Source organism: Hyperolius riggenbachi, chromosome 6 (genome assembly GCF_040937935.1).
Source record: "Hyperolius riggenbachi isolate aHypRig1 chromosome 6, aHypRig1.pri, whole genome shotgun sequence".
NCBI classification, from domain to species: Eukaryota; Metazoa; Chordata; class Amphibia; order Anura; family Hyperoliidae; genus Hyperolius; species Hyperolius riggenbachi.
In genome coordinates this window covers 129,280,478-129,296,041 of record NC_090651.1, presented here as the reverse complement: position 1 = coordinate 129,296,041, position 15,564 = coordinate 129,280,478, and the positions used below count along the sequence as shown (strand labels likewise).

At 44.4% G+C, this 15,564-nt stretch overlaps 1 protein-coding gene across 14 annotated transcripts in view; it reads left to right on the top strand.

Annotated features, from left to right (window-relative positions):
• DNM3 (dynamin 3) overlaps positions 1-15,564 on the top strand; it is a 629,085-nt gene that overhangs the window by 59,673 nt on the left and 553,848 nt on the right. For all 14 annotated transcript variants that reach the window (XR_011022036.1, XR_011022035.1, XR_011022038.1 and 11 more), the window contains exons 10-11: positions 3,149-3,287; positions 5,311-5,397. Coding sequence is in view for 7 of the 14 variants with exons in the window: in XM_068239888.1 (XP_068095989.1) it covers positions 3,149-3,287; positions 5,311-5,397 (226 nt within the window). In the remaining 7 variants the exon portion in view is untranslated. The remainder of the gene's footprint in view (positions 1-3,148; positions 3,288-5,310; positions 5,398-15,564) is intronic.

The window sequence follows — 15,564 nt, the reverse complement described above, 5'->3', positions numbered from 1 at the left end:
ATAGTCATCCATAATTATCAATCAAATTGATTCTTATCTCATAAAAATTAACACCCTCTAAAAGTGCTACGTCGCATTCGTTAGAATGGAATATACACCATCACAGTGATCTATTATCCCTTAAAGTGACAGTGCATACCCATAGATCTATATCAATAGATTGTGCTATTAAAGTGACTTTAATAGCACAATCTATTGATATAGATCTATGGGTATGCACTGTCACTTTAAGGGATAATAGATCACTGTAATGGTGTATATTCCATTCTAACGAATGCGACGTAGCACTTTTAGAGGGTGTTCATTTTTATGAGATAAGAATCAATTTGATTGATAATTATGGATGACTATTTAGTAATTGATAGTGTATTGAGGTATGAATAAATATATAGATACTGTCACTTATAAGGATTAAGGGACGGCAATGTACAGTGTGGGGGGGGGGGGGGGGGGGTGTATAGTTTGACATTATGTGTAAATTGGTGATTATGAGAAAGTATATACAAAATATGGGCTAGTAATGATGAATTGTAAGAAAGGTTTGAATTATGGGAGAACGCTAAAATGCTGGGTAACCTCTAGTGATATAGAACTAGGCTGTGGTTTGTAATTTATTGGAAACTGATTGCTTGACTGATTTTTATGATAATATGTCTTTTATTTATATGTATTTGTTAATTTTATGTATTTGAATTGAGCTGCATTGCGGAAGTACGGAGCCAGCACGCTATGGTGGTAGCTTAGCAACAGTAGAGGGCGTAGTTGCGGGTGGAGCCAGGGCGGGGAGATCGCTTTGCAGCCTTAAGAATCCTACGTCAACGTCGCACTCCAGCCCCTGAATGAGTCACGGAGTGTGACAAAACGCGTAGGGCGGAGTCGGAGGAGCGCATTGACGTTACCCGGAAACAGGACGAGCAGTGGGAGCGAGTGGCTCTGTACTTTCCGCGGTGGAGCCGTTACTTGTATCCAGTGAACTGTAAGCCTGCGGGATGTTTTTACTTCAATAAATGGATCTGTGTTTTATATCTGCCTGGATCTCCTTGGCTGGCAAGGCAATATATTGATACGCAAAAGAGCAAGACGCGCTTTTGGTGAGTGCGTACAAAGTGGTGGCACTACCCCCAGGTGTGCGTCACGAGGTGTCAATGACAGCTTGATATAAGCAGTACTGGGCACTATATGCTTTTATGATTTTACAGGGATTCAAGCATGCGCAGTGATTAATCCAAATAATACCAGGTGCCTGGTGTCCTGGTGGTCTTTCAGGCATCAGTAGTGTCTGAATCACACACCTGAAGCAAGCATGTGACTAATCTAGTCAGTCTCCAGTCATAAATATCTCAAGTGCATGTTTCTTTGGGGCCTTTGGCAAAAGTATTAGAGACAGTGGACCAGCAGGACTGCCATGCTAAAATCTATTGAAAATCTGTGTACAATGTGTGCAAGGATTAGATCCCTCTCGGATTTGATTTGATCTGATAGGGATTGATCTGATGCTCGAACCTGGTGGACATCTAGCCACCTTTAAGTGTACCTGAGGTGAACATATAGACAAAAATGAAATACTGTAAGTATTAAGTGGGAAGCCTCTAGATCCTCCAGAGGCTCCCCATGTCTTCCTGGCCACCACTATTGCCACCCGTGGACCCCTGGAACATCCCACAAGTGCTTGGTGGATATGTTGGGTGACCGCACTTCTCTCCATGCATGATCCCAGCCTTAGCCCACGCAGTATGCCGAAGCCGCACATACACGAGCGGCTCTGTGCTACTGCACAGCTGCAGCCGTTTCATGCAGGCTCTCGGTTCGGTGACCAGGCTCATACATGAAGAAGATCATGGTTGTGACCATAAAGGGTGTCGTTGGCAACAGCGGTGGTCTCCAGGAGGATTTGGGAAGCCTTTGTAAGATCCAGAGGATTCTCTTTTACGTAAGGATCTGCCGTATTTTACAGCATATAAGATGCTCCGGAATACAAGATGCACCTAGGCTTAGAGGGCAAAAACCAGGATAATTATATATATATATATATATATATATATATATATATAATATATATATATATACTAAACCTGGTGTGTCTATGTTCCAGGATCGTCTTGTAGATGTTCTCCCCAATCATTCTCCTACTGTTTCCCCATGTGTCCTCCTGTGTCCCCTTCTGTCCACCATGTGTCCCCTTCTGTCCCCCTCCGAGTGCAGACCTTTCATCTTGAGATCTGCTCCTCTAGTGTCGGCTTCTGCTGATCGCGTCATCAGCAGGAGCCATGCAGGAGAGAAGAGGTCTGTGATCCCGCGCTACCACTAATTATTTTTACACACAGGAAGCTGAGAAGACCAGCGGGGGGCCGGGAGGGGGACACAGGGGATAATACAGGGAGTCCCTGACGTTCCACCGTGTTGGAAGTTCGTATCAGTGGGCAATCATAAGTCAGGGACTCCCTGTATCTTACATATAAGATGCAAGGACTTTTCTCCCCATTTTGGGGGGAGAAAAAGTGTTTCTTATATGCTGAAAAATACAGTAATCTTTGACTTTCGGTTTACCTCTGGTTCTCTTCTAGTAGAGGTGAATATATCTCTAAAGGGAGAGTGTGACAGATCATAAGGGTGCCAAAGAGGTGTGTTTTAAGGGGGCATTTGAAGGTTTCCAGACTCAGAAGACTGGCAGATGTAGGAGAAAGTGCCAAAGGAGAAGTGAAATATGAAAGACCTAAATAAGAAAATTATAGAAGGTGACCAGAGGTTAGGAGGGCTTTATGTTAGAGCAAAGGTTGCGAGTGGGATGATATTTGGAGATTATTGAGGAAATGTATGAAGTTAAATGTAACCTAACACAAGCTGATAGCTTAGTTGTGTCAATGTTGACAATGTGCAACAATTTACAGAGTATACAGTTATTTCGTGTTCGTGGGAGCTTTCAGTCTATTGTGCTTGTAATACTCACACAAGGAAACATTCTCTTTTAGAGCCAGTATGTTATATTTGAACAATGTTGCAGATTGAACTTATTACTACTATTGCAGCTTAAAACTGGTAAAAAAAATTAGTCACTCTACTGCCTTATGGATATAACTGCTCTCTGTACTATGTTTACATGTTTTATTCAATAAGGATGAAATACATTTTTTGACATTTCTTTTCACAGAACTGGATTATTTACACCAGATAAGGCATTTGAAGCTATAGTGAAAAAACAAATTGTGAAGCTTAAAGGACCAGCTCTGAAGTGTGTTGACTTAGTGATGCAAGAGCTTCTTAATACTGTTAGAAAATGTACCTCGAAGGTATGGTTCATGTTTGGAGTTTCTCTTTTCTTAATGATGTTGATGATGTACTTGTTACGAAAATGTTAAAGAAAAAACTTTTGAATTGTTTGGTAAGGAGTTGGAACCACTGAGATTTTACTGCTGTCTATGTTCCTATCTGGCGATATCCCTGTACTTTTGTCCTGTCGACCTCCACAACTATGGGAGCAGGAAAAAATACAAATAAATGTAATTCTAATTCTCTTTTTCATGGACAGAAGAGGGGTTGTCTTGGTCCTTGCTGGAAAATTGTACCCACTTCCTTGTCAAGACAGGAAATATTACCAGATGTGGACACACTTTGCAATAAACAAACTCTAAGTTCTAAGCCCTTGTCATATTTTCCAAAATATTTTCTTCTGGACTTTTAAATATATAATATATGATATTTGAGAAGTGAAATAAAGTTTATTGGAATTACAGAAAGTGTGCAATAATTGTTTAAACAAAATTAGGCAGGTGCGTAAATTTGGGCACCACAAAACAGAAATGAAATCAATATTTAGTAGATCCTCCTTTTGCAGAATCTACAGCCTCTAAACGCTTCCTGTAGGTTCCAATGAGAGGCTGGATTCTGGTTTAAGGTGTTTCTCTTTACAAAACATCTCTATTTCATTCAGGTTTGATGGCTTCCGAGCATGGACATCTCTCTTTAACTCACACCACAGATTTTCAATTATATTCAGGTCTGGGGACTGAGATGGCCATCCCAGAACGTTGTACTTGTTCCTCTGCATGAATGCCTTTGTGTGAATTTTGAGCAGTGTTTAGGGTCGTTGTCTTGTTGAAAGATCCAGCCCTGGGGTAGCTTCAGCTTTGTCACTGATTCCTGGACATTGGTCTCCAGAATCTGCTGATACTGAGTCGAATCCATGCGTCCCTCAACTTTGACAAGATTCCCAGTCCCTGCGCTGGCCACACAGCCCCTGAGTGACCCCACTCAGGATTAAGAAGTCGCTCTCTGTAGATAGGAAAGAAGGGGGGGATCCCCCTCCACCAAGGGTGAATAGACAGAGGCGCCTAGCGTTGTTGGGACCTATTGCTGTTGTATACTTCCCCACTTTCAATTGCCTGAGGAAGCAGGAGAATACCTGCGAAACGCGTTGCAACCTTTTGTGGAGTGTGCCAATAAATTATTTTGTTTCATTAATTGACAGTTTCTAGTGTCTGCTTATAGGAGGTAAGTCCACCACTGCCTCCCAAGCAATTTTAACAATTTTAAAGTCTGTTTTTACTCTTCTGGCGCCTCTGTTTTTGTTTCTGCAAATCACTATATGCTGTACCTTAATTTGCAAGAAACATGCCCTAAACCTCTTGCATCCTCGTGTTTATGGCATCGAAGTACAGTGTTGTCACTGGCTCCCATAGAAAAGGTTTCATAACACAAAAGCTATCAGAAGGCAAAGATAGATGTCATGGGACATTTTATATTCTCCTATCAAACTAAATTCTACCACAGATTTCACCTATCCTTTTTTATTATTTATGTCAATGTAATGGTAAATATTGCAAAAAGTGTCACTATAAGGGCTCATTCACACCTAGGGCATTTTGCGGTTTTTCAAGCGCCGGCGATTTAAAAAAAATGCCCTAAAATTGCTAGTGCAATGACTCCTTATGGGATAGTTCATATCAGCGTGTTTCGTCTGCATTCCGTTCAGCAAAACGCTGCATGTACAATTTTTAGGGTGTTTTTGCTACAGTAGAAGGTATAGGAAAAACGTAAAATGCTCACAAAATCGCTTTGTGCGGCGATTGCATTCGCACTTTTAAGAGTAAATACATTGTATTTATTCTTTTCCGGAGGCAAACAGTTCACTTCCTGACTTGCGTTAGGAAGTGAAAAAATAGAATCGCTCTGCAAAAGCGCTTTACACAAAGTCATAGCACGCAGGTAAGTGCCAGGAGGGGGAAAAAAATCACTAATAAAATCGCAAAACGCTGGCATTTGCGATTTCAATTTTAGATGTGAACAAAGCCTTATTGTAATTTTTTATTGTAGCTTTCTGATTATCCAAGACTTCGGGACGAAACAGAAAGAATCGTTACTCTGTATATCCGGGAAAGAGAGGGGAAAACTAAAGAACAGGTATGTATTCTGAAATTACAGTGCTTGCAGGTCAATAAGCATCTTCCGATATTAAGTGTTGTCATTCTTCATGTTTTCAAATACATTATCAGCTTTATTTATTAACTAGCTGGACGCCCGGCATTGCCCGGGTATGTATTTGGCTAGTGTTGGCTCTGCCCACTTTTCCTAACCCTAACACACAATTACTTAATGACCAAGTATGTGACCTTTGCGGTCCTTGGCATCAATAATTTGCAATGAAATAAAATTAATCTGATTGGATGTGGCTCCACCTCTTTTCTGAATTTGAACCCCAATCACCCAATGGCCAACTGTACCAGGTACAGGTGATTAACAGTGCAAGAATGGCAGCAATTCAATATTCCCCTTAAAAATCAATAGGTGAATTTTGATTGGCTTTTATAGGCTCCACCCACTTTTAGGAATATTAATCCCAGTCACCCAGTGACCAACTGTGCAAAGTTTGAGAACCCTACCATTAACAGTGTAAGAATGGCTGCAGTTTACATTTGCGCAATGAAATTTGTATTTTTCTCCACCCACTTATTTCCTAACATTGTTCAGGTATGTATTTGGCTGGTGTTGGCTCCGCCTACTATTTCTAACCCTAACACACAATTACTCAATAACCAAGTTTGTGAGCTTTGCGGTCTTTGGCATCAATAATTTGCATTGAGATTAAACAAATCTGATTGGCTGTTTGTGGCTCCACCCCTTTGTCTGAATTTGAACCTCAGTCACCCAATGACCAACTGTACCAGGTTTAAGGCTTGTGCCATTAACAGTGCAAGAATGGTAGCAATTACATATTCCCCTTGAAAATCAATAGGTGAATTTTGATTGGTTTTTGTAGGCTCCACCCACTTCTCTGAATATTAATCCCAGTCACCCAGTGACCAAGTGTGCAAAGTTTGAGAACTCTACCATTAAAAGTGTAAGAATTGCTGCAGTTTACATTTTCTCAGTGAAATTTGCATTTGGCTCTGCCTACTGATGACCCGGCATTGCCCGATTATGTATTTTGCAGGTGCTGGCTGTGCCCACTTTTCCTAACCCTAACACACAATTAATCAATTACTCAATGACCAAGTTTGTGAGCTTTGCGGTCTTTGGCATCAATAACCTGCATTAAAATGAAACAAATCATATTGGCTGTGTGTGGCTCCACCCTGTTTTATGAATGTAAACCCCAGTCACGCAATGATCAACTGTACCAGGTTTGAGGCTTGTGCCATTAACAGTGCAAGAATGGCAGCAATGAAATATTCCCCTGAAAAATGAATAGGTAATTTTTAATTGCCTTTTGTAGGCTCCACCAACTTTTCGGAATATTAACCCCCAGTCACCCAGTAACCAACTGTGCAAAGTTTGAGAACCCTACCATTAACAGTGTAAGAATGGCTGCTGTTTACATTTTCCCAGTAAAATTTGTATTTGTCTCCGCCCACTTATGACCCGGCGTTGCCCGCTTATGTATTTGGCTAGTGTTGGCTGTGCCTACTTTTCTAACCCTAACACACAATTAATCAATTACCAAGTTTGTGATCTTTGCGGTGTTTGGCATCAATAATTTGCATTGAAATGAAACAAATCTAATTGGTTGTTTGTGGCTCCACCTCCTTTCTGAAATGGAACCCCAGTCACCCAATGATCAACTGTACCAGATTTGAGGCTTGTGCCATTAACCGTGCAAGAATGGCAGCAATGTAAATATCCCCCTTGAAAATCAATAGGTTCATTTTGATTGGCTTTTATATACTCCACCCACCTTTCTGAATATTAATCCCAGTCACCCAACGACCAACTGTGCAAAGTTTGAGAACCCTACCATTAACAGTGTAAGAATGGCTGCAGTTTACATTTTCCAGTGAAATTTGTATTTGTCTCCTCCCCCTTTTTGGTTATGGGAATAAAAAGTATCTGTGAGAATCCGCTCAGCTGCCTGCGCAGGCAGGCAGCCTTTTGACCATTGTTTAGGTTTGCTTGCTGCAGGACTCTGGAAAGGAGACCTTCTGTCAGTTGTGCAGCTTGTGTTGCTGAGGGATTTGCATACATTAGTCATGCAAATCCCTTACCTGCCTTCTTTTGATGACTGGCACTATAAAAGCATTCTGCTCCCAGAATGCTTTGCTGGACATTTCCCTTCCATGGTCTGTTCCTGATGGACACTACTGGAGTGTCAGCCGTTGCTATGTAGTATACACTCCTAGTGAGTGTCAGCCATGCTACTTCTCGTTGAAGATTAGTTTAGAGTTTTTCGTGGGACTGCGCTAGGCAGATTCCCTAGTCTAGTTAGGATTGTATTATTTGTATTGCCTGTTCTGTCTGTCTGTGGGGTGCTAACCAGAGCAGCGGTTGCTACTGGTAGGCCCTTCTGTTCTGTTATTATCTTCTCTGGATCGCACTAGTCTCTTTGCGCTAGTGCTGTGGATCCTTCTGTTCTGTCTTCTGGGATCGCGCTAGCCACTTTTCGCTAGCGCTGGGGATCCTTCTGTTCTGTCTCCTGGGATCGCGCTAGCTACTTTTCGCTAGCGCTGGGGATCCTTCTGTTCTGTCTTCTGGGATCGCGCTAGCCACTTTTCGCTAGTGCTGTGGATCCTTCTGATCTGTCTTCCTGAATCGCACTAACCGCTAGCGGTAGCGGCTGTGGATCGTTCTGATCTGTGTTTCTGCTTGGATCACACTTGCTCTGACGGTAGAGTGGTGGATCCTTTCTGCCTAGTTCCTGTTTCACGTTTGTCTGTCTTGTCTGATTCTAAACGCTTGCTGTAGGCTCGGTGAGGTAACCGTTAAGCAAGCGCTCGCGTTCTCTGTTTCGTGTTTGTCTGTCTTTGGTTAGTTAGGCGTGCTTGTCTCTGTTGTGCGTAACACGCGGAGACCGCGCACGAACGCGTGCACTGTTGCGAATGAGTGCGGTGTTCGCGTTCAGCTAGCGTTTGTTATTTTCTTTATCTTTCTCTTTGTATGATTTGCTGTGCCTTTGCTTCCCTTGTGCTCTGTCCTGCTCAGTCTTGTGTCGCTATTGGCAATCGCCATTCTTGCGATTGCGTTTCCTACTTCGTTTCCGCCGTTGTGTGTCCGCCGTCGCTGGGTGGCGACTAATTTGGTGGGCACACATTGGTTCTGTCCCTTTGCTCTGTTCCCTGTGGGCTATCCAGCCCTGCCTGATTGTACCTTGTCCCGGATCTGTACAATTCCCATTTGGCATCTGTGGCTGTGCAGCGGCTGTGTTCGCCTGCACTCCACAGCGCCATCTGCCAGTGGGAATTGCCCTCTGCGGGTGCATAGCACCTAGCCTGGGTGTCCGCAATAATACGCTTGTGGAGGAAATCCGCCGCGTCAGCGCATGTCTGGTGCGCTGACCATGGAGACGATTCCACAATCGTTACAGTATCCTATACTTTGTTCCAGGTAATGTGCTATGTGTGTGCCAAATTTCATTCAAATCCGTTCAGCCATTTTTGCGTGATCGAGTAACAAACATCCAAACTTTCCCATTTATTATATTAGTAGGATACTGGGTGGGGCATATAAAACTGACCCTAGCCGCTTGCCACCAGCGCATGAGTAATGTAACCCATATGGCAGCGAATACCAGCAACACAGGCTGCTATAATGCCAGAGACCACACATACAGAGCAGGAAGGGAGAGAGTACAGGCACTCAGGGAGAGACTGGCCAATACTAACGAGCTGGTGGCAGGCAGCCAGGGCTAGTTTTATATGCGCCACCCTGTAATAATTGGGTATTATCCTTTATTTATGATGCGCAACACACTCCACAATGCTATACTGACAGTATTTAATAGCTAAACATTATTTGCTTCCCTGAGCAACCAGTTATTCTTCTCTTGTTGTAACTCACATTAGAATTATGACTTGCACATAGAATGAAAGGGGCCGCATAACAATAAAGCAGGCACCTCATGGGTCTATGGCAACCTTTGAAATGATTTTTCAGTTTTCTCTTTGTGAGGTAGGGTCTCTAGGGCTGAATAATGTGTAGCAATAGCCGCTCTCACATGCCCCTGGCTGCAGTGCTATGCAACTTAACATATTCCATTCAGTAAGCTAAATGCGGCTGCTTATTTCAGTGTATTGCACTGTGCTGCACCAGTCTGAAACTCAAGAATGGATGTTTGGAAGATACGCAGCAGCTGCATATTATTGATCCATTTTCTAATTGCCTTAAAGAGACTCTGTAACAAAAATTGCATCCTGTTTTTTATCATCCTACAAGTTCCAAAAGCTATTCTAATGTGTTCTGGCTTACTGCAGCACTTTGTACTATCACAGTCTCTGTAATAAATCAATGTATCTTTCCCTTGTCAGACTTGTCAGCCTGTGTCTGGAAGGCTGCCAAGTTCTTCAGTGTTGTGGTTCTGCTATGCACTCCCCCCTCAGGGGGGAAAGAAACACACAAATGATCTCTTGAGATTCAAAAGCAATGCTGTATACAGCCTGCTTGTGTATGGATGTATTTTCTATGTGTGGACATACTGTACATCAACCTACTTCCTGTTTTGGTGGCCATTTTGTTTGTTTATAAACAAACTTTTTAAAACTGTTTTTAACCACTTTTAATGCGGCGGGGAGCGGCGAAATTGTGACAGAGGGTAATAGGAGATGTCCCCTAATGCACTGGTATGTTTACTTTTGTGCGATTTTAACAATACAGATTCTCTTTAAAGGGAACCCAAGCCGCAGTTGGGGTTTAGGTTAAGAAACACATACTTACTAAAAAACAGGGAAACATCTAGATCCTGTAGAGGCATCCCGTATCCTCGCCACTGCTTCTCACCACGACCCTCTGGAACATCGGGGCTGTGCTCCTCTTCTGGCATTCACGTGGCTGTTTTGCACAGTAGCATGGCTACTGGCTTAGTGCACAGTACGGCCGCGTTTGTGCCTGAAGAGCGTGGCCCTGATCTTCATTCCGACAAGCCCTTGTAGGAATTTTCAGGAATATGTGCTTGGCAACAGGGGACCGGAGAATGGTGTGGGAAGCCTCTATAGCAGGGGTAGGGAACCTATGGCTCGGGAGCCAGATGTGGCTCTTTTAATGGCTGAATCTTGCTCACAGTTAGGGATTTATTCACTAAGCTACACTGCTCAAGCAGCACAGCTTAGTGTGACAGTGCAAGTAAAATTTTCCAAGTAGGTATGCTACTTCTGTAGTATGCACTACTAACTTAATCGTGCACCCCTAAATAAACAGCTGCTCCAATTGTCCCACCCTGGATCCTGTCAGTTCCAGTGACTTTGTAGGGCGAGATCCCTGCACTTTGATTGGCCCAATAGTCTGCCTGTCGCTTGACAAGCAGCCTATTGGGCCAAAGTGCAGGGATCTCGTCCCACAAAGTGAATCAACCCCCAAGTCAGCTAGCTAATTGTTCAAGCTGTTAGTCGGCATTTCTCAACTGTATACACATCATTATAGCAACAGGGACATGAGTCCTACTGTCCCAGTTTGAAACATATTGTATGGCTCTCACGGAATTACATTTTAAAATATGTGGCGTTTATGGCTCTCTCAGCCAAAAAGGTTCCTGACCTCTGCTCTATAGGATCCAGAGGCTTCCCTCTTCTTACGTAAATACTGTATGCTCCTAACCATAAGATGCCCCGAGGTTTAGAGGACAAAACCAGGGGAAAAAATATATATACTAAACCTGGTGCATCCATGGTGAAGGGGCATTTTGGAGCATTATGCCCCTGTTGTACCTCTTGTGTCTCCCTGTGTCCTGCTCTGTCCCCCTTGTGTCTTCCATGTGTCCACCTCTGTCCTCCTCTATGCCCCTTTGTGTCCCTGTGTCCTTCATTTATCCCTCTATGTCATCCTCTGCATGGGCACAGTACAGGGGGTCCCCGACATTGCTGCGGGTTGGAGGTTTGTATTGGCAGGCGTTCACAAGTCAGGAACTTCCTGCATTTGGACTATAAGATGCAGTGACTTATTTCTCCACTTTTGGGGGAGAAAAAGTGAATCTTATAGTCCAAAAAATACAGTATGTGTTTTCGTACCCAAGGTTCACTTCGCGTACACTTTTACTTTACAGAAAATTTAAATGTATTAAGTTTTTTACTTACCTTGCCTTCTCCCACATATTTTGGTTCCCAAATAACCTAGGACTTCCCTGTGGTGAAAGTCAAGGCCAGCCCTTTTTTTGGTTCATACTGTAAGTTCTCTGACATGAGAAGAGGGTGCCAGTTTTTCCAAATGGTCAGAGCATAGTGTGGTCAGGAAAGTACTGGTTCATGGTCATCCCCTGATAGTGAGATCAAATTCTGCTGGCAAATAAGTGAGGCTGCATTCTATTTATCCTTACACCCCTCGTACATTTTTCGAGCCCTGGATAGATATGTTTTATGGCCAAAGTCAGAAAACACAACCCTGTTTTGTTACCAGATTGGTAACTGAGTTTTATGTGTATAGGTTATTTCAAAATGTGAGAAATAGCGCAAATATTTTTAACTTTTTAATGCAAGCAACTTGACATGAGTGGGTTTGTGGGTGACCTTGTTAGTGAATGCTTACTATAAAAAGACAACTAACAAAAATACAAAAGGAAAATACGTATACAGTACTCCATGGGTGTATTGTGCAACCATACTTACATCCATATGTAAAACTTTATTTTTCCATATTACCTTATCAAAATTCTCCTGTAATTATCTTTACTCATAGCAGTCGGTTGTAGTCAGATGTGGGAAACATGGCGTACTGGCATGGAGAAGATGCTGTCTCTCCTGTCATGAATGACAAACAACCTTATATGCCTCTGGATTTATCAGAAGACATTTCACTGCGTGATTGTAATGATTGCTTGTTTCACTTACCTCTCCTTGCCTCCAGTGCTGGCTTCTGCAAGGGTGGCTGAGTGTAACGATTAGTCGGTACACTCCAGCCACCGAGTCCTAGCTGCTCCTTGCTTGTCTGTTATGGCCTAGAGACGCCGACCCGACGGACTTCAGTGTAGCGTCTCTCCGTTGCTAGACCCACGCGCGTGCACCTCTTTTCCTTTTATCACAGTGGCCGAAGGCAGTACTGCACCCTGCCTAATTGAGAGCCAGGGTACCCTGTGCTCTCACAGATGGATGCTGTTACAGAATCCAAGTAGTTCCCCTTTTGGCTTGCCCTCTCTACCAGGTATCCTTCTACAGCATCCCATTTGGCATTCCCTATTGTTGGCTTCTAGCCAGACTGTATATTTTTGTATTTGCCTACCTAGTATCCGCACCTGTCTGTATCAATGCCTGTCTGTCTCCTGTCAGTGCCTTCCTGCCTGCCAGTCAGTCTTCTTTGTCCATCCCTGTTTCCTATCTATCTCCTCCTGAGATTTCCCTTACCTCTGCATTAACTTCTCTGCCAGTATCCCTGCATGGTTTGTCTCCCTGCCTCTCTTCCCTGTCCGTTGCACTCCTGTGGTTTTCCCCAGCCTGCACGTTCCCTTCCGGGAACTTCCTCCTGTCACTCGCATTATCCTGGGGTTTCCCTCTGCCTACCAGTTCCAGGAACTCCCTCCAGTCACCTGCAGCTTCACAGGGTTTCCCTCAGCCTGCCAGTTCCCCTCTGAGAACTTCATCCAGTCACCTGCAGCATCCTGGGGATTTCCTTTGTCTGTCTGCTCCCCTCTGGGAACCTCCCAGTCAGCTGCACCATTCCAGAAATTCCCTCTGTCTGCCAGTTCCCCTATGGGAGCTCTTCTGTCATCCGCAGTATCCCAGGGATTCCTCCAGCCTGTCTGTTCCCCTCCTGGGTTCCCAGCTGTCAGGTACCTTCCCAGTGTTTCTCTTTGACTGTCAGTATCTCCGGAACTTAGCCTGTCAGTCAGTACTCCTCCTAGGATCCGTTGCTGTCAGCTCCTTACTCAGCATTTCTCCTGCCTGCCTGCTGCCCTTCTGGGAGCCCCTCATTCAGTTCCCTTCCTGGGATTATCCCGCCTGTCTGTTCCACTCCTAGGAGCACCTTCCTGTCCGTACCCTTCCTGGGATCCCTATAGTTTAGACCTTCCTGCCCAGCAAGCCTGTCCTGGCCCTTTAGCTCTACAGTCTGCTCTGCTCAAGACCCCTCCTATCCCATCAGGTACCCTCTGTTCTTCCAGTCACTGGTGCCGTAGTCCTGGAGGTCGTGATCTGGCAAGCACCAGTCAGCAAAGTAGTCCGCCACTCACTAGGGGTGACGGCCCATCATCCCTTGCAGGGTACACTGGTGAAGACCTGTGCTTGCTTAGACCCCACACCCCGGGGCTGCTTGCTCCTTGATACCAGTGATGGGATCAACAGAACCCTGACAGTCCGCAAGAACCCTAACAATGATGCTGAACAGGGAGTCTTTGATGCTATGAGGGAGTCTTTGATGCTATGGAGTTCTAATTCACAAAACAGAAGCTGATAGTAAAGACATTCTTAGGTTCGTAAATACTGTAGGCAGTGGCGTAGCTAAGGAGCTGTGGGCCCCGATGCAAATTTTACAATGGGCCCCCCCAAGCACTCTTTACATAAGAATTGATACGGCGCACCAAAACCTGCCAATGGCAACTACAGTGTCATAGATGCAAGAAGGGGATGGGGAACAGTTTGATAATGATTACCTATATTCAAAGTATCTATAGAAGTGATTATTATGAGCACAGGACCAATAGAGAGCTAATACTGTAATTAAGGCAGGGCCCTTTGGGGCCCTTCTGACCCAAGGGCCCCGATGCGGTCGCAACCTCTGCAACCCCTATTGCTACGCCTCTGACTGTAGGTAAATCTAAGGTGAGGATAGAGGTGGCCACACACCATACAATTTTTTTTTAAATATCTGTTCAATTTAAGAATTGCAATACATTTTTCTGACTGATTGTAACATTTCAAAAATATGACCAATGTACCACACACCTATGTAAAATTTTTCCCCAATTATGATAAAAATGATTGGAAACTCTGACAAAATTGCTAGGGTGTGTATATTCATAAACTGACAATCTAACACACCATACAATCTTTAGAAAGATTAAAGAAAAATATCTAGCATTCCGGATCGATAGAAAATCGAAGAGAAAGGGAAATCCAATTGATATTTTCAGTCAAATGAAAAAAAAAGCTTTCGATTTTATTTCAGGAGATTCAATCGTTTTTATCGAATTGACGTAAGATCGGATTATTTTATTGTATTGTGTGTGTCCAACTTAACACTGCCACTGCAGCATGTGCACTCTGACACAGTTTAGCTGGGAAGTTGTGTGGAGAAGTGCACAAAAAAAAAAGACCTTTAAAGTAAATGGGGACTTGAAAAAGAAAAAAATCAACCAGACAACCAGATTAACTATTGTCCTATAGAGCCTTCCCGCTCTTCTCACGGACCCATTGGTCAAACATTGCTCTCTGCCGCTGAAGGAGGCTTCGGTAGTCTTTGGAAGCCTGAGTGTTTCTTAAGACAGGCTGCTCCGACTTCTGAATCCTCCCGCGGCAGAGGATTCAAATGGGGAGCCAGTGCTTAAACGAGGGGGCTGGGATAGGAGTGGGAAGGCTCAATAGGACCCAGAGCCTTCCCTCTCCTTAGGTAAGTATCTGGTTTTTTTTTTTTTTGGTTTTTTTTTTTGTTTAAGTTCCCAATAGCTTTAAAGGGAAGGTTCAGGGACACAAAAATAAAAATCGAAATCCACTTACCTGGGGCTTCCTCCAGCCCGTGGCAGGCAGGAGGTGCCCTCGGCGCCGCTCCGCAGGCTCCCGGTGGTCTCCGGTGGCCGACCTGACCTGGCCAGGCCGGCAGCCAGGTTGGGCTTCTTCTGCGCTCCATTATGCGTGTCACGCCGGCGCGCTGACGTCATCGGACGTCCTCCGGGCTGTACTGCGCAGGCTCAGTAGTTCTGAGCCTGCGCAGTACAGCCCGGAGGACGTCCGATGACGTCAGCGCGCCAGCGTGACACGCATAATGGAGCGCAGAAGAAGCCCGACCTGGCCGCCAGCCTGACCAGGTCGGGTCGGCCACCGGAGACCACCAGGAGCCTGCGGAGCGGCGCCGAGGGCACCTCCTGCCTGCCACGGGCTGGAGGAAGCCCCAGGTAAGTGGATTTTTTTTTTTTTAGTGTCCCTGAACCTTCCCTTTAAGGCGAAGTAGGTTGTTTCGCCGCTCAGCACAATGAACTGAGTATCCAAAGGAGGAATCCGCACACAG